General features: G+C 44.6%; 1 protein-coding gene across 1 annotated transcript in view; it reads left to right on the top strand.

Moving 5' to 3' along the window:
- Positions 1-18343, top strand: part of LOC308280867 (dedicator of cytokinesis protein 3-like) — a gene marked incomplete at both ends in the record, with an annotated part of 26819 nt that extends 8476 nt beyond the window's left edge. Inside the window, 13 exons of the mRNA XM_080755182.1 lie at positions 917-1083; positions 1746-1832; positions 2440-2619; positions 4085-4168; positions 5844-5960; positions 6950-7059; positions 8906-9047; positions 10809-10890; positions 11412-11530; positions 13015-13102; positions 14094-14213; positions 15002-15087; positions 17627-18343. Of these exons, the coding sequence (XP_080611308.1) occupies positions 917-1083; positions 1746-1832; positions 2440-2619; positions 4085-4168; positions 5844-5960; positions 6950-7059; positions 8906-9047; positions 10809-10890; positions 11412-11530; positions 13015-13102; positions 14094-14213; positions 15002-15087; positions 17627-18343 (2099 nt within the window). The remainder of the gene's footprint in view (positions 1-916; positions 1084-1745; positions 1833-2439; positions 2620-4084; positions 4169-5843; positions 5961-6949; positions 7060-8905; positions 9048-10808; positions 10891-11411; positions 11531-13014; positions 13103-14093; positions 14214-15001; positions 15088-17626) is intronic.
- Positions 18344-18574: the final 231 nt, after the last annotated feature.

Raw genomic sequence — 18574 nt, 5'->3', positions numbered from 1 at the left:
GCTAGTGTTCCGTGTTGATAGCCTATATTATCTCTATGGTTTATAGCCGATCTGCAATTTCTGCGACGAATTGTGACTGTGATGCATGCAGAAAGAGAGGCGGCACGTCTATAATGTGAGCTTGTAGATTGAATGTTTTCGACGGAGCTCGCGCGTGTGTGAGAGTGATGAGAGAGACAGAGAGACCCCGACGCTGCGCTGCTGTAAACTGCCAGTCACTGGACCTCCAGCGTGCAGCCGCGAGGGCCAGTCAGATATGTATCCGCTCTGCAACGCTCATTTCTCGGCCACAAACGTTTTCATGCCACAGACCTCCAATATTTACGTGCGACTTCGGCACTAGCCGTTAAGAAAGTATGGATGAACTCCCCCCGAACCTAAATAATTTCGGGTCGGGGAGCCCTCCCGAACCGAAATTAGTTAGGCTCCTTAGTAGAGTGTGAAACGACCCTAAGAGTTGAGGAATTACATTTTGTATAACATGGTTCTATTGTGAAAATAGCAGATCTACATGCTCACATCACCTCGCAATTTTCACAATTTCTGCCTCTAATATTTGACCAATTTAATTAGTAGTAGTATTAAAAAGTCCTTAAATTGTCACTTTAGAAATGTGCAGATACCCTTTATACACATAAACGTTGTGTGTATTGAGTGAGAAAACAATGTTGCACATCAAGTGCAACCCCTGGGGGTCCCGACCCACAGGTTGAGAACCACTGCTGTACAGTACTGTATATCTGTGGCCACGTGTGTGTGTGTGTGTGTGTGTGTGTGTGTGTGTGTGTGTGTGTGTGTGTGTGTGTGTGTGTGTGTGTGTGTGTGTGTGTGTGTGTGTGTGTGTGTGTGTCTCATTGTTATATTATCATCCTCTGTTGGGTTATATCATTTCCTTGACCATCCGTCCGCTGACCAGACCTACAGATCTACGCGGTGACGCCGGTGCCAGAGAGTGTGAGCGTCCTCCAGATGGACCGCGTCCCCGACCGCATCAAGAGCTTCTACCGAGTCAACAACGTGCGGAGGTTTCGCTACGACCGGCCCTTCCACAAGGGACCCAAAGACAGAGACAACGAGTTCAAGGTTAGCCAGAGGCAGAGGTGGAAAAAGTACTTTTTTACAAGGGGTCTTCAACGTTTTCAGGCCAAGGACCCCTTTAGAAATAGATGAAGCAGGGACCCCCACAACCTGTTCCATCTTTTGACAGCACAATGACACCAGTGTATTTTGGATTCTTGAACCCAATACATTTGACCATTCACTCTGTACGTATAGTCTGCTCTTTTTCCCCTCTACACCGAAGCTCTTTGCCTGAAAATAGCTGATCTACAAACTCACAACGCCTCGCGCTTGTGAGCTTGTAGATCTGCTATTTTTGGCTACAGTTCTCAGAATATGGACGCTAGTATAGGGTTCAGGTGGTTAATATAAAAAAAGATTTGGAGGACCCCCTAGGGGTCCCAGACCCCCTTGTTTTACAAGTAAAAGTACTGAATTCAAAATGTACTTGAGGAAAGGCATAAAGACCTTTACCCCCCCATTGATTATCCCATCCATAGCAACAGCAATAGAAGAATCACATCATTTGTGATGTTAACGATGTGGCTACTGCCTTTGTAAATGCATTACATTTACAAAGGCGTACGTTAACATACATTTATATATTATATTATATTATATTATATTATATTATATTATATTATATTATATTATATTATATTATATTATATGTATGTGTCTTCCAGAGTCTGTGGATAGAGAGAACCGCTCTGATCCTCAGCCATCCTCTGCCGGGCATCTCACGCTGGTTTGAGGTGGAGAAGAGAGAGCTGGTGAGTATGACACGCACGCACGTAAGCACGCACGCACGCACGCACGCACGCACGCACACAGGTTTGTAGCCTACAAAATACTTGGGAGGACATCAACATTTTTTGATCAATTTGTTAGCCATTTTCTTGAGCCTGAGGCCAGAAAATCAAAAAGAATTTAAGTGCATGACACTGTGCAACTAAGTATAAATCGTGTTTAACTCTAATTCCAACCCCTAAACCTAACCTCTAAATGTCCATGATTATAACCCTAAACCTAACCTGAAAACTGTAAATCTGTATCTAAAAGTTTTTTTTTCTTAACCATGGAAACAATTATGCCAAATAATTGTGATTATGCAGTAAAATAGCAGATCTACAAGCTCATAGCTTTATGAGCTTGTCTTGAAAATGTATGCAAATCGTTTAATATATATATATAGCCTACTTTTTTAAAGAGAACATTTTAAATCTCAAAATCTTTGCTTCCGGGGGTCCCTTGAACAAAGATGGGGGTCGGCATAATCATTTTGGGGGTCCTTGACACGAATAAGCTGAAACAAAAAGATAAATTGAAACAAAAGAAAATGTTTAACATCTCCCTGTGTCCTGCGTGTCTGTCCCCCAGGTGGAGGTGAGTCCTCTGGAGAACGCCATCTATGTGGTGGAGAACAAGAACCAGGAGCTCCGTACTCTGATCAGTCAGTACCAACACAAGCAGCTCCACGGGAACATCAACCTGCTCAGCATGACGCTCAACGGGGTCATCGACGCCGCCGTCAACGGAGGCATCGCCCGCTACCAGGAGGTACACAGAGCAACACACACACACACACACACACACACACACACACACACACACACACACACACACACACACACACACACATTTTGATAACGTTGATATCGTTGGGCAGAAACCTCTTATCTCCATATTCTAACCTTTCATGTTTTAGTTTTTTAGCAAAATGAACGCTCTACTTGATCATACTACAGTGTCACGCGAAAGTAGCAGATCCACAAGCTCAACACGCGGTGAGAAGTGACACGCTTTGAGCTTGTAGATCTGCTACTTTTTGGACGTATTTTCGTCCATTTATCCCTAACATTTTTGAGCGGTGGTCACAACGCTCCTATACGTGGCCGTGTGTGTGGGTCTGTCTCCGTCCGTGTCTGTATGTAGCCTAAACTTCGGCGCGTAACTAGTGCCGCACCATTTACGCCACTCGCGCAATATATACATCAAAATGTGCGGCTCGGCCGGGAATGGTGTGCTATTACCTTTCGTTCCGATCCGCCTTACCATGCCGACGTAATCGGCAAAAAACGACGCTTAATTGTCCCCATTGACTTATAATGGGACAATGCAAGAAATCACTTTCAAGTATTTTTCTCTCGTAAACCATAGGAGCTACAGTTTCAAACCTCGGAGAGGAGATTCATAATGATTTTAAGAATGAATCGAAAAATAATTACATCACTCGGCCTCATGGTGGCGCTATAACGGCCCACTTTACGTTTTGCCCCGTAACTCTTGAACCGTAGATCGGAAAATTAAAATTCTTTTTTCCCTGGATTCCTTGGGTCAAGATAGGCCACGCCCATTTGCGCCAGGATAGATTTTCCGCCATCTTGAATTTTCTCCAAAACACACTTTTTGCTCCTTTTCCTACATATTTTCTTCAAATGTCACAAAAATCGGTACACATGATCTATGAGGTGGGTAAACCACCGCTCAGTTCACACGGGTGTGATTTTTTGGACTACAACCAATGTTTTTGCAGTATTTTAAAATGTTTTTTAAAATAATAAAAAAGGCATAGAAGTATAAGGATAAGGGGTAAGGCATGGGTGAAAATAGAGCCCATGAGGTTTCTACCCGACAGAGACCATTTGATATCTTTATTTGTGTTCACTTTAACAAGAAATTCTTCACCAAAAACAATAAAAGATGCACACAAGCTTGGGAATCTTGGGAAGCTTGGGAATCGACATACATTTTCAGTCTCCGATCACAGATACGGGAAGCAGGCATAAATAGGTGTCTTGTGTCGGTTCCAAATTCCCATTTTGATTCATATATCATAATGTATTTCCCGTTCAAATCTGCAAATAAAACAATGAATGAACAAACAAATATCCCTGACACATAACATAATATTGAAAAATACAAAGCGCACAAATAAAGAAAGGATACTTTGATGCCCACTGCGTGTTGCTGGACCAGTAATCAGTCAACCTCGGCCTCTAATCATGTGACTGTTTGTCCACAGGCGTTCTTTGACAAGGAATACATCACCAGTCACCCTGAAGACACCGACAAGATCACCCAGATAAAAGATCTCATGCAGGAGCAGGTAAGATGGAGACACAAGCCTACAGTATGCGGTGGTGGGAAAGGTACTCACATGTTTTACTTAAAGGGGCACTCCACCACTTTTCAACCTATGTTCATATAATTGGTCCTCACTCAAAAATAGCTTTTCTTTTTTTTTTTTTTTCTCATTTTCTATAAACTGGATTTACCAATCCAGCTTATAGAAACGGCAGGCTTTCTATTCCTGAAAAGTTGCAATTTTAAAGTGGAAGCCATTGTTCTCGCGATATTAAAAATCTAAATATTTTTTTCAAAAATATTGATTACATTTTTGTTTTGGAAAATGATGATGTCACAAGACGATGGATTCTGAACTTCCCACAGCTCTCCTAGGAGACTTGGACTGAGTAGAAAAAAATTGTGATATTTTATCATCAACATTAGTGAGGACCTATTATATGAAGACAGGTTGAAAAGTGGTGAACTACTCCTTTAAGTAAAAGTATCAATACTGCAATGTAGAAAATACTCTGTTACAACTTAAAATTCAACATTGACTTGAGTAAAAGTAGAAAGGTATTGGTATCAACATGTACTTAACTCATTCCCTGCCAGGCCCGATAGTCCCGAGATTATTCCAATGTCTTTCCCCGCCAGGCCCGATAGTCCCGAGAATTTAAAAAAAAAAAAAAAAAAAAAAATTTTTTTTTCAAAAAAAAAATTTTTTTTTTTTAAAAATTTTGACCCCAAAAAATGGAGTAGGCATGATAGCAATCGCGAAATTTCATGTTTAACCCCCATAGCAACCCCATCTTTCAAGCATGGCAGCCATTTTGGCAGCCATCTTTGTTAAACATAGTGGCTGTTATCTCAGGAATGCCTGAACGGATTTCCATTCGGATTTTTTTGTTTGAAAGCTGTGAGCAAGGTGGACACACGTGGTGCATTATCTAGGCATGGGTGTGCATGATCCGTGCACACCCAATTACATGGAAGTCTATGGAGACGAATGGCAGGTGGGAGTACGGAGGTATGTTAAAATGGCGGTCAATGTGTTAAAGTACCAAAATTAGAAAGTCCTCATTATGCAGAATGTCCAGTTTCACAAGTCTTCAAATGTATAAAAATCGTTTGAAAAAAAGTAGTAATTTGAGGACTTTTGTGTTGTTTTTAATACCTTAAAAGAAAGAAGTAGAAATTAAATGGAAAAATACCATTAGTGCATCAAAATGAATCAACAAACTATATATGATATAAAAACTGGTCAAACATTGTCCAAAAAAACGTTGAAAATAGCTAGCCTAATCTACAAGCTCACAGCACCTCGCAACGCAAGGCATTGTGAGCAAGGCATTGTGAGCTGCTGTAATAAGAGAAGGATATCAAATGGAACCCAACCACCTTAAAAACCATTGTATATATCCCTGCTCTGCCTGCACGTTACCGTGATGCATGAAAACTGTTTTCACCTGTACATATTTTGTTCTGATTGTATTGTATTGTGTACACTTCTGCTTTGGCAATGTAAACGTATGTTTTCTCATGCCAATAAAGCCCTTTGAATTGAATTGAATTGAATTGAAAATTGTGAGCTTGATCCACTGGAATAGAAGACGCGCTCTAGCGGGGTGGAGAACCAGAAGTTCACGTTATCATCATCATCATCATCATCATCATCATCATCATCATCATCATCATCATCATCATCTCCACAGGTTCACATCCTGGGCGTGGGCCTGGCGGTGCATGAGAAGCTGGTGCACCCAGAAATGCGTCCCCTGCACAAGAAGCTGATAGATCAGTTCCAGATGATGAGGAGCAGCCTCTGCCACGTGAGTGCTGATGGAAACTATTACTATACTTTAGATCAGGGTTGTCAAACTCATTTCGGAGTGCGAGCCGCATTGGACGAAAGGTGACTTGGTGAGGGCCGCATCCAATTGCGGACGCGCATGCGTGCTCGGGTACGTTTACTTACAGAGCTGTAATTGGCTTTGTCTCAGTCACTGCTATAACTACACTATATGACTTTAGTTTATTGTCTATTATTAAGAAGAATAAGTACTTTAATTATTTACTTTAAATATTGGAAGTACAGTTATAGGCTACAATAAATTTGGTATGAGAGGTAAAAAAAAACATGCTATTTTTTGTTAAAGAAGACCCAATAATCCATTTGAAATTTGAATTTGGGGGAGGGGTTAAGGAGAGGCATTTTGACTTGCCTAACTTGAAACTCATGTCCTAGGCCGCATTGGACCTCTCTTCGGGCTGCAAATGGCCTGCGGGCTGCACGTTTGACAACCCTGCTTTAGATCATTCTATTCTATTCTATTCTATTCTATTCTTAAAGTAAAAATAAATACTTATTTTCTATCAATTACACACCCATTGAAGACTTTAATGCTTTTGTCGCATTCATAAGGTCAACAGTAGACTAAAAGAGTCTCCTACTAGTACTATTGTCTCTCTCCCGGTGGAGAGACAATAAAGGTGGGGCTCATGCCCGTGTCCAATCCGGTACCTCGCCTGCTTCAAATAACTTTATTGACATTGTCGACCGGGTAGATGTCCTGCCCGACACCAGGATCTAAAAACGTCTCAATGACACATGCACATGCACATGCACATGCACATGCAGGCCACTCAGTGTGTTGTGTTTGTATCAGTGGTGTAAAGTAACAAAGTACATTTACTTAAGTACTGTACTTAACCGGAAGTGTCCCGCAAATAATGCTACAGTAAATTCTCGTGGAAACAGGTGGATACATTTTGGACATTTGAAAATAGCCGATCTACAAGTTTGTGTGCTGTGTTGCAGAGTGTTCCTGGTCTGGATAAAGCTGGATCAGGAGCCAACACTCCCAGAGGGATCCTGTCCTCTCACAGCCCTATGAGCCCTGAGAGCTTTAAGCTCATGCACAGACACAGGTCAGTGGAACACACACACACGCACGCACGCACGCACGCACGCACGCACGCACGCACGCACGCACGCACGCACGCACGCACGCAAGCACACACATTTTAATAGCAGATGTATATAGGGATTAAGTGGTTAAATTAAAGCCCTAGAAACAGAGTCCTGCAACAGGTCACGTATCCTTGGTTTTTGACGGGTGAAAACAGGTGAAAAACATACTTTCACAAGTTCACAGGGACGGGCGGTGCTGAACTAAACGCGGGGGTGGGTAACATTTTCCACCCATGACAACATAACAACATGACAACGTTACACAGTTATTGTGTAACTTAACACAGCACGCAGGTGAGTCGACTTAACTCACAGAAACACATTGAACATCCTGTTCAACCTCCAAATTAAAATCACCCTACAATGTAAACAACGGCACGTGCGCACTGCGTGCGTGCGCATTCTCGAACCTGACCACTGAATACCGCTATTGTACTGCTATCTCGTGTTAAAAGCAATTTTGAACTCACTTTTAAGTAGATAACGGGTCCCTTATTTGATGGGCGGGATGGGTATGGTTTGTATTTTGATATAATCGTGGGCGACGGGTCGGTCTGAATGAAGATCTAATTATTGACGGGGGCGGGGCGGGTGCGGGTTGTCAAAATTGGACCTGTGCAGGACTCTGCCTTGAACGCCCCCGCTCGGGGACCACTGGGCGCCTATATCCCACAATCCTTTGCACCACGCCATTCTTCACGCTCACGGATGATGTCATCACGCCATCACGCTTCACACAATACATGGACATCTCTATCACGCTTCACACATGAACATCTCTATCACGCCTCACACATGGACATCTCTATCTATGTATCTGTCTGTCTGTCTCTGTCTGTCTGTCTGTCTGTCTGTCTGTCTGTCTGTATGTCTGTCTGTCTATCTATCTATGTTACATAGCAGTGTTGTTTTTGACAGCAGATTTTGATTTAGTTTTAGTCATAGTCTTCTGAATAAAATGTCTTTTAGTTTTAGTCACAATTTAGTCACCCGAACAGTTTTAGTTTTAGTCTAATTTTAGTCGACTAAATGTCATAAGATGTATTTTGGCAGGCCTTGATGGCATCGTAATGACTGATTTACACTTGGCTGCGTGCTGAAAATAGCTGACCTACAAGCTCACAACGCGTCGTTCTGCGACGCATTGTGAGCTTGTAGATCAGCTATTTTCAGCATGCAACACCTGAGAGAAACCAAACATAAAATGACTCTCTTCTCCACTATTCCCTCCCTAACGTTTTAGTGTTAGTCTAGTTTTTATTTTGTTGACGAAATTGTCAATATATTTAGTCTTAGTTTTAGTCATCATAGTTTCGTTTTTATTTTGTTTTTATTTAGTTTTCATCAGTGAAAAAAAACGTGTCGAAATCAACACTGTTACATTTAGATAACATTGCCATACTTTCTCTTTTTCTACTGTTCCATTTCTCTTCTCTCCTCTCATACCTCTCATCCATCCTGCATGACTGCTTTGTTATTTCTACTTGTACTGCATGCTTCTTCCTGCACTGTTTTTGGTTGCTTGCTCTCCCTCTCCCTCTCCCCCCCTCTCTCTCTCTCTCTCTCTCTCTCCTTTCTCTCTATCTCTCTCTCTGTCTCTCTCCCTCTCCCCTTCCTATTTCCCCACCACTTCTATCCCTCTTTTCCTCTCTATCTCCTCCCCTCCCCTCCCCTCCCCTCCCCTCCCCTCCCCTCCCCTCCCCTCCCCTCCCCTCCCCTCTCCTCCCCTCCCCTCCCCTCCCCTCTCCTCTCCTATCCTCTCCTCTCCTCTCCTCTCCTCTCTCCTCCCCTCCCCTCCTCCAGTCCCATAGCGGTGTTGACCGCGGTCAGAAACTCTCTGTCCTCTCACCAAAGCAGCGATGTGGGCGGGTCCACGGTGGGAAACCTCCTCATCCTGGCGGACGGCGTGGTGGTGGAGCACCCTGACGACTTCTACCGCATGCAGGTGGGTCAGGGGGGCGGAGTCTCGCTCTTTACCCAGGTGTTCCGCCCGGGTGGGCGTGGTTTTGAGCTTAGGTTTAGGTATCCTTTCAAGCCCAACACCACTAGCCTGGCGGAGCCAGACGTTATTATCTGTGTTCATTCCTTCCACAGTATAACGTCTGGACTTCCGTTGATTGGCAGCGAGTATACCGATTATTCTCTGATCGGGGCCAATCAGTGACTGCTTCCGCAATATGCTTCCGCACAACAAACGTAGTCTTCCTGACAACAAGTGAAAAGATTTCCCTGATTGGTCCATGTGTAGACGATGACGTAGATGCATGCTGCAGGCTGCAGCATTTTCAAAACAACAATGGCTGCCCTCGCGATGAAACAAGTGTAACAGTTAACGCTCTAACCATAAAACAACCAATAAGTGCAGTTATTTCAGAGTTGGAATCAATTACAACAATTAAAAAGGACCACGGGGGATGCGCTAGTGAAGTTTATCGGCCGAAAAGACGTGTTTGTTTGCCGTTCTTCCGACTGGCTGAGAGATGGTGATTGGTTAGAGGAGTCTGTCTGTCAAGGCAAGTACTCCCGCCCACTTTTCAAGCTGCCAATAGGCCAAAGGCCAGACGTTATACTGTGGAAGGAATGAACACAGATAATGTCGGGCCCCGCCAGGCTACAAAACCACAGCAAACCCCTAACTCTAGTTAGGGGTTTGCTGTGGTTTTGGGCTTGTTAGTGTGGTTGCCCTTGCAGGGCAACCACACTATAGTACTTGTCCGACTTTATTCCATCCATCCATGTTCCATCCCCTCCAAGATAACGTTTTTTTTTTTTTTTGGTTGACCATTAATTGGCCATTAATGTATTAGTGAATTAATTCTCCCCATTGATTTAAATAGGGAAAATTAAAATAGTAAGACAAAATTAATTTGCAAGTATGACTCAGGGGTGGACTGGGCATCTGGCATACCGGGCATATTAGACTCCGGAGGTCCCAGAGGCCGCAGGTACGATTCCAGCTCCAGCTATGTGTCGAAGTGTCCATGAGCAAGACACCTAACCCCTAACTGCTCCCCTCCCCCGCGCTTCTTGTGGGCAGCACTGCATGGGTTCAGCTGGGTTAAGCTGAAAACTGAAAATAAATTCTTCTTCTTCTTTCTCTTGCATATGCCCAGTGGGCTGACTATATAAGTGGGCCAGTGGGCCAAAAAAAAAAAAAAAAAAAAAAATATATATATATATATATATATATATATATATATATATATTATTTTTTTTTTTTTAAACACCATTTTAGGATAATTATAGTATAGGCTGGGCGACCACTAAGTGGAGAGGGCCAATCCTTCAGTAGCACCGGCAGAGAGAGGCGTCACACGATTGGCCCACTGACTTGTCTATCATCTGAATACCAGCCTAGTCACAGGCCCAATCACAGGCTACTGTGGCCCAGGTGTCCCACCCAAACACAAAACAGCTGATGCAAGACCACAACGCTTCGCTGCCTCGACCCGCTGTGGGCGTGTAGATCTTCTATGTTCGGTTTGCGCCGGTTGTGGTGGGCCAGTCTGGGCAAAGATGTCAGGGCCCAATTTACCTAAATGTTGTTTAAACCAGTGCTTATCAAACTTTTTTTTTTTTTTTTTTTTTTTACGTGAAGGATTTTGGATTTCAAGTGTTATAATAGTTTTAGATATTATGGTGCTAACTTTGACTGTGATTTATATCTAGTAATAATGCCATATCTCTTTTTGTGATCTTTCTACAGCCAAGCCCCTCCTCCTCCAGTCTTAGCTCCACCCATTCTGCTCCCTCTCAGATGATTAACTCCGCCCCCTCCACCATCAGGGGTAAGAATCTACCGGGATGGGTTCCAAAATGACAGAAAGGATATAATTGTACATGTATAGCCTACTGTGTTGTTGACTCGTTGTTGTCAGGTGGAAACCGTGTAGGTCCAAAACCGTTTTGTATTTATCATTTTAATAGCCCACATCTACAAGCACACAACGCGTCGTGTGTGAGGCGTTGTGTGCTATTTTCACTAGCTTTGTACAACAGTCTTGTATGCTGAAGCAGGGCTTTAGAAAAAAAAATACAATGAGACTTGGAGATATAAGGTTTCTTCCTGACAGTGAAGATAAAAAAAAGTAAAGTCAACTGATTGGGAAACCTGCTTTCAATCCATTGTTCTTCATAGCAGTATTCCAATTGTGAACCTGCTTCCACATTAAACGTTCCGGGTTTACATTATGAGTCAATTGCTAGTGCTGCTTTTCTTGTAAGGGCCATGAATTAGGCCAGTTGTTTTCAATATACTGTAGGCCTATTTCTGACCAGTTTTCTGTCAAACTTCTATCTTTCTTTACAGTAGGCTCTCCTTCTCTGCCGGACAAATACAGACACAACCGAGAGATGCTGATGTTGCTGCCACCGCACAGGGAGAGGCCTACTAGTGCCATGTACCCCAACATCAATGAGAATGGACAGGTATGTACCCCAACATCAATGAGAATGGACAGGTATGTACCCCAACATCACTGAGAATGGACAGGTATGTACCCCAACATCAATGAGAATGGACAGGTATGTACCCCAACATCAATGAGAATGGACAGGTATGTACCCCAACATCAATGAGAATGGACAGGTATGTATGGATAATATCGCAGGACTGTCACCATTATATCATTTTACATGATGATTAATTGGCACTCTAATAATTGTGATTATCGATTTAATTGGCTTTGAAGTTGCACGTGGCAGATATGACACGTAACCTAAATATACAAAGCAATGACTGGCATATTTAAGAACATTGATAGTGGAAATAGCCGATCTACAAAGCTGCGAAGTGTTGTGAGCTTGTAGATCTGCTTTTTGAAAATGTTAGAAAATATATGAACATTTTTTCAACATGGAAACGATTATGACGATTATGACAAAATAATTGCGATTATGTCAAGTAATTGTGATTAGAAGATTATGTAATAATTGTGACAGGCCTATAATAATGGTCTCTGTCTGGTGGAAAACCCCAAACTGTTACTTTTCAGGATATATATATAAAAAAAAAATAATAATAATAAAGTAGCAGATCTACATTAGCCTGATTTCAGACTCTGCGCTGGAGCTTGAGTCTGAAGTTGTCCCTATTCTATTTCATTTAAAAGGGGAGGGGATTTAAAATTTGAAATTCCCAATCACAAGAGATCTGGTGGGAGGGGTTGTGTTTGACTTGTGTACACAAAACATTCCCCCTCCCCCTGTATGACAGGAATCAAGTTGTTGTCTTTGATGTTTCATTGATTAGAGAGAAGCACTAACGAGCTATTTACACTTGTATGGCTCAATCAATGACTGCAGTTCAGAACCCCTTTGAAGTTCAAAGGGAGCAATGGTGAGCCACCCCTCCCTCCACTGTTTCTGTTGATTTTCAAAAGTTAGACCCACCCCTCCTCCGTCTTGCATTGATTTCATTGGTCGGTGCGCCAAGACACCGACAGAAAGAGGCGTGTCATATGCCACTTCCAGACCAAGAGAAGCAGTCCACTCAGAGAGTGGGCGGGTCTATTGGCTGGAGCCAGGCAAGATCTACATGCTCAAATCAATCCAGAGAGCATCTGACTTCTTGGGGGTGAGAATGTGTTGCTTAAATCGTGGCTTGTGGATCTGCTACTTTTGCTCCTTTTGTGTAGAAAAAAACAAAACAAAACAAAAAAGTGCACAGGTTCCAGAGGCTTATTTTCGTGTGATCAAAAACAAAGAAGTAGGGCGGTGATTTCCAGTTTAAAACCCCCACAAAAAGTTAGAATATAATATAAAGATAAGAGACAATAGGATTATTTTCCGTGACGGTACATCGTATCAGATGATGTCATGGTGTGTTTCTGTGATGTCATGGTGTGTTTTTGTGATGTCATGGTGTGTTTTTGTGATGGTACAACGTAACAGATGACGTGTTTCTCCTCCAGCCAACCAGCTTCCAGAGAGCGTTGTTCCATCAGGTGATTGGTCCGTGCAAGCCCTGCAGCGACCCCAACCTCTCTGTTGCTGAGAAAGGTAAGGCATTTTACAAGACCATTCATTGACACACAAATATTTCAGTTTATTTTTCTTTTTTTGTTGTCATGGGACGTTTGAGAACCACTGTACAGTTTCATGACAGTGCAAATCACTGGTACAAGGTCAACCAAAATGAGATCCTAGTAAGCCTTATTTACACACGAACCACTACCACTATGGTGGGTCGGAAGAGGTGAGTCTTCAGACCGCGGTGGAAGCTATATAGGGAGTGAATCTGCAGTTCTAAGTGCAACTGGGAGTTTATTCCACAGTTTGGGGGCCAGGAGGGCGAAGAGTCAAGGACGAGTGGATTTTAGGTCTTAAGACTTTGCTAGCTATAGAATGGCTTGTTGTAGATTAGCTGTGAAATTTCTATTATTATATTATGATCTGAACCGCATTCATTTTACAAGACATTCAGCGCTATATCACGTGGTCTTCATCCCCCATTACCATACGGCGATCCCCGTTGTATACTCACCACAGTTCCCAGTGAAATTCTTCAATCTGCATTGGCTTAGAGTGGGAGTTTCGGCCGACACATCTTATCCCCGTGCGTTTCGCGTGCGCGATCCGTTCACGTAAATGTCGGCTCAAATAATCCACGTATGACTCAAGGGTAGATATGAGCATTTTCGCTCGCATAGCCCCCAGCACTCCTGCTATACTAGCACTAACGTATAAACAGAAAATGGACGGCTGCTGGGAAGCCTCTGCAAGGAATGGACCTGACGTCACTTCTGCTTCATGTCAGAGCAGCCATTAGCTATCGATGGACGAGCGGTGACTAGGGAAGTTTAGACGATCGCCGATTTTCGGATAAAAATCATTTATTTCGTTTTTAATGACCCAGTACGGTAAAAGACGGCGCGGCTGAGACATCCTTGCTCAGATGTCCGGTATATTCCGGTTTTAATATTAAGGGGCTCCCTGTGGCTTGCAAAGTGTTAGATCTTAATGGCATTAATGTCTCACTTTTCCTCTCCAGTTCTGACCACGCCCAGCAGTTGGAGTCTGGACAGTGGCACCAGGGACACCCTGCCCTTCCTGGCAGCTCACGTTGGCAGTGTGCTGGCACCGCCTGTACCTCCACGCAGCCTACCTCATGGTAACACACTGCTCTTAACTGTGCTGTGCTGTGCTGTGCTGTGCTGTGCTGTGCTGTGTTGTGTGTGTGTGTGTGTGTGTGTGTGTGTGTGTGTGTGTGTGTGTGTGTGTGTGTGTGTGTGTGTGTGTGTGTGTGTGTGTGTGCGTGTGTGTGTGCGTGTGCGTGTGCGTGTGTGAGAGAGAGAGAGAGAGAGACTCTGATTCGGGACATGTTTCAACTCAGTCTCTTCTGTCCTCTACTTTTGAGTTTCAGGATTCCTCTACCTTTTACTTTTGTTTGAATCCTGAAAAGTAACAGTTTAGATTCCAAATCATCATCTGCAGATATTCCCTTTATTCTAAACTTTAGAATAAAGGGAATATCCATATTCTCTAGAGTAGTTTCTTGAGATTTCTTTTTTAATTCATGAAGCACAACACAGCAGTCTCACCAGCAAACGGACACGTTTCGGCCTGTGACCTTCCTCAACGCTTCAAACAAAAGGCCGAAACGCGTCCGTTTGCTGGTGAGACTGCCGTGTCTTTTTCTACTCCTGTAGAGAGCGCGTCTCCTCCAGACGGTATTGAAGCGGATAGGAGAGTTGTCAAGTAACACTTTGGGACATACTGAGACAGGTGGCAGAATGTCCTCTTCACCTTCTTGTGATTTCCCATATCCTCCTGTCCCTTCTTCTCTATCCTGTCACGTATCCTCACTCTCCTCTCCTTCTTTCCCTCCCTCCTCCCTTCCTCCCTCCACACATCTCCTTCCTCTTCTCCTCCTATGTGTGCTGTTGTCTCCCCCTGTAGGCCAACTCCTGTCGATGCACTTTGACGCTTTCCACCAGCAGCTCAGCGAGCTCCCTCCAGCTCTCCCCGCGCGCTCCTTAAGAAAGGTACCCACCTCCTCCTCCTCCTTCTCCTCCTCCTCCTTCTCCTCCTCTTACGCCTCCTTCTCCAGTCCTCCCCTGCTCCCCCCCCCCCCCCCCCACCAGTGTTGCTACCCTTGACAGCATTTTTTTGTCATCCTCTTGAACCCCATTGCCCCCGCCGGCAGGGGGCAAAAGGTATTTACCTCTGAACAGCTGTCAATAAATGTCAATAAATCAATAGAGACCAAATCAAACTACAATGTCTTTGTTGATTATTGTTACAGTGGTCCTACAGCATAGTAATCAGCTGCCATTGTACTTTTCATCCATACATTACTAATATTGGAGTATTATTACTACTTATTGTTACTTGTTTTTATCATTTTTCACCCTATACTTTAACATTACTAATATTACAGCACTACTCTCACTAAAACATCTGTAGAGTTTACATAATTTGGAATATATTCATACAATTTTGCTTATCAATTGATGACACCTTGGTGAACAAATTCTCTATTCACTATATATGTTTTCATTGAGGTCTTGAGGCTCATTTACTCTTCAGAAGGCAAAATTTCCATAGGCAGAGGTCTTTTTCTTGGTAAATGATCACAGCAGGACAATTTGGTGAGAGAAATGTGAAGTTTTACACTGCATTTGTGAATTTTCAGGGGTTAGCTGACATTTGGTGAGTCAAGAGTAGCCACAATCATGGTAGTTTTGTGTCCACAACTGTTCCAATTTGGGCATAGATTTTAGGGGGATTTTTCCCCTGGACCCCCCAGGTCATAATCAATGGGCGTTTACTGTGTACACAGCCTGACTCTCCTCCGTCCGTCCGTCCGTCCGTCCGTCCGTCCGTCTGTCTGCATCTCTCTCTCTCTCCCCGGTTTCTGGGGTTGGGAGAGTGTTTTTCTTCAGATTTATTTGTATTTGGTCCAAAGTACTCTTCTAAGAAAAAAAAAGCATCCATGTTCTGTTGAATTTTATGTCTGTGGTTGCCAAGCTTGCTATTTTGGATAACAAGGAAAAACAAAACTCAGGGTAGTGTGGGGATTTAAGGGGAGCAAATGCTAATTTCGTGCAAATTTGTCTTAAAGCGCAACATTTTGCACAGATGTAGCCCAGGGCTTGCTCTAATGATTTAGCTAGGGCGCCCGAGCCGACGACCTTCGGGGTCGCCACAGCGGCCAAATCAAGTTGGCCTCCCATTGACTTTCTATACAGGAGGAAAATACCCAGGAAAAAAAAGAAAATTCTGGGTATTTAAGTAGGATCTGAGGGGTCTAACCAGGGGTTTGTCATGATGCTGAATCCATTGCAGGCATTTGTTTTGCACAAAAAACATTCCTTGGGCTAGAAATGGCCTCAGAAAACGATGCATGTATGGGTGAGCATTCATGTTAGTCGGAGGCCTTAGGGTTTTTTTTCTTGTGCTAATCAGTCTTAAAGTGCAAAATTTTGCACAGATGTAGCTCAGGGCATGCTCTAACGATTTAGCTAGGGCGCCCGAGTCTGCGACCTTCGGGGTCGCCACAGCGGCCAAATCAAGTTGGGCTCCCATCGACTTTAGTGATGAAAAGTGATGAGTCAACCCTTTTCAGAGTTTTGTGGGTGTTTTCTGGAGCTGTGGTGACCCCGACGCTGGGGGAGCAGGGGGAGATAATTAGCTTTCGACACTTTATGTTTTATTTATCTTTTTTTGTGCTTGCTCTTTGGACTGTACACTACAGTAGGCCTACTCTTTTTATTTTTCTTACTTCTCTGTAACTTGTAACCTTAACTGCTGTGCTGCCTCTGGGCAACTGAATTTCCCCCAATGGGATAATGAAGGTATCTATCTATCTATCTATCTATCTATCTAAATGTAATCCAAGTATGTCCTGTTTATTTTCACGTTCATGTTTTCTTTCAGTCAGCCGAGTCAGGACCGCTTTTTACCAATCATGGGCCACAGCGTTTGTGTCACGGGCGGTAGAAAGGGCTGCGTTTTGAACATGGAGGTGATTGAAAAAGCTAGATCAGGAGAAGAAAGCACCAGCGCAAAACTGATGTGTGTGAGGGGGGAGAGTGCAGGTCTTTCATTCCGAGTGTATGAAAAACGCAACAGGGTTAAGGCAGCTTTGCAGGTCTTTCAGTCCGAGTGTATCAAAAACGCAACAGGGTTAAGGCAGCGGAAGCTTGTGATTGGCTGCAGGGAGACTGCACTTCCTGGTCACTTGATACCACACTGCATTTTGGGAAATGTAGTGTTTTTCCCATATTGTTGGTTTTTGATCACCGCAGTAGATCCTTCATTGTACAGTAACTAGTAACTACAGTACAGTATAGATACTGTACAACGCGTCAAACGCGCCATGGGCCTCCAGAGACATCAAAGAGATTGACGCGTTGACACCTCGTGGGCATCAAATGAGTTAAATGAAGGTTATTTGAGGTCTGTGTATTTGTTTTGTTACTGATGTTGTAAATCTTGCAATAAGTAAATAAAAGTATTTTTTAAATCAAATCTCTCTCTCTCTCTCTCTTTCTCTCTCTCTCTCTCTCTCTCTCCCCCCAGTCCCCCCTGCACCCTATACCTGCCTCGCCCACCAGTCCTCAGTCCAACCTGGATGGCAGTAACTCCACGCTGTCTGGCAGCGCCTCCTCGGGCGTCTCCTCGCTCAGCGAGAGCAACTTCGGCCCCCCCTCCTCCTCCTCCTGCTCCTCCTCCTCGGACCTCCCTCTCCCCCCCGCCTCCTCCTCCGGCCTCCGCGCCTCCGACACCCTGGAGTCCGTGCCCAGCACCGGCAGCAGCCAGGCCTGGTCGTCGGCCGCCACGTCGGACCTGGAGGACCCGGACTCGCCCTACCTGCCCGTGCGCTACAGCGTGTCCGAGCCCGAGGCCATGGACGCCGCCAAGCCGCTGCCCTCGCGAAGCCACTCGGCCCCCGGGGAGGTGGTAGCCCACCCGGCCGACACCCCCCAGCCGCCCCTCTACCCCCACCACTACTTCTACCCGCACTACCACCACCAGCCGCCCCTCTACCACGTCCACCACCAGCCCCCTCCTCCCGTGCTGCCGCCCAAGCCCTACCTCAGGGAGGGCTGCATCCCCGAGGAGGACGTTGTTCCTCCCCCGGCGGCGGCGTTGCCAACGCTAACCCCGCCGGCCCCCGCGCCCAGAGCCTCGGTACTTCCCCCGCCGCGCAAGGTCTCCTCCCAGCCGGCCGCGGGTGGAGGAGGAGCCAAGGAGGAGGCCAGGGTGGCGTGGGAGCACGGTGTCGGCGAGGAGTGATGTTTTAGTTTTGGGGGACGGTTGGACGACGTCCCTGCGACGTGACTCCATTCACACAGAGAGAGAGAGAGGGAGGGAGAGAGAGATACAACGAGCTGGATCAGTTTTTCTCAAATGTTGAAATTTGAAGGTGTCCCCTTAACTTTGACAGCGTACAAACGGGTCCATTTGGTTCCGTTTGTACGCTGTCAAAGTTACAGACACTGCGTGAAATTTTATGAATTCGGGAGC

Source organism: Nannobrachium achirus (genome assembly GCF_963921795.1).
Source record: "Nannobrachium achirus genome assembly, contig: SCAFFOLD_427, whole genome shotgun sequence".
NCBI classification, from domain to species: Eukaryota; Metazoa; Chordata; class Actinopteri; order Myctophiformes; family Myctophidae; genus Nannobrachium; species Nannobrachium achirus.
The sequence above is the reverse complement of the archived record's forward strand: the minus strand, read 5'-3'. Positions and strand labels throughout refer to the sequence as shown.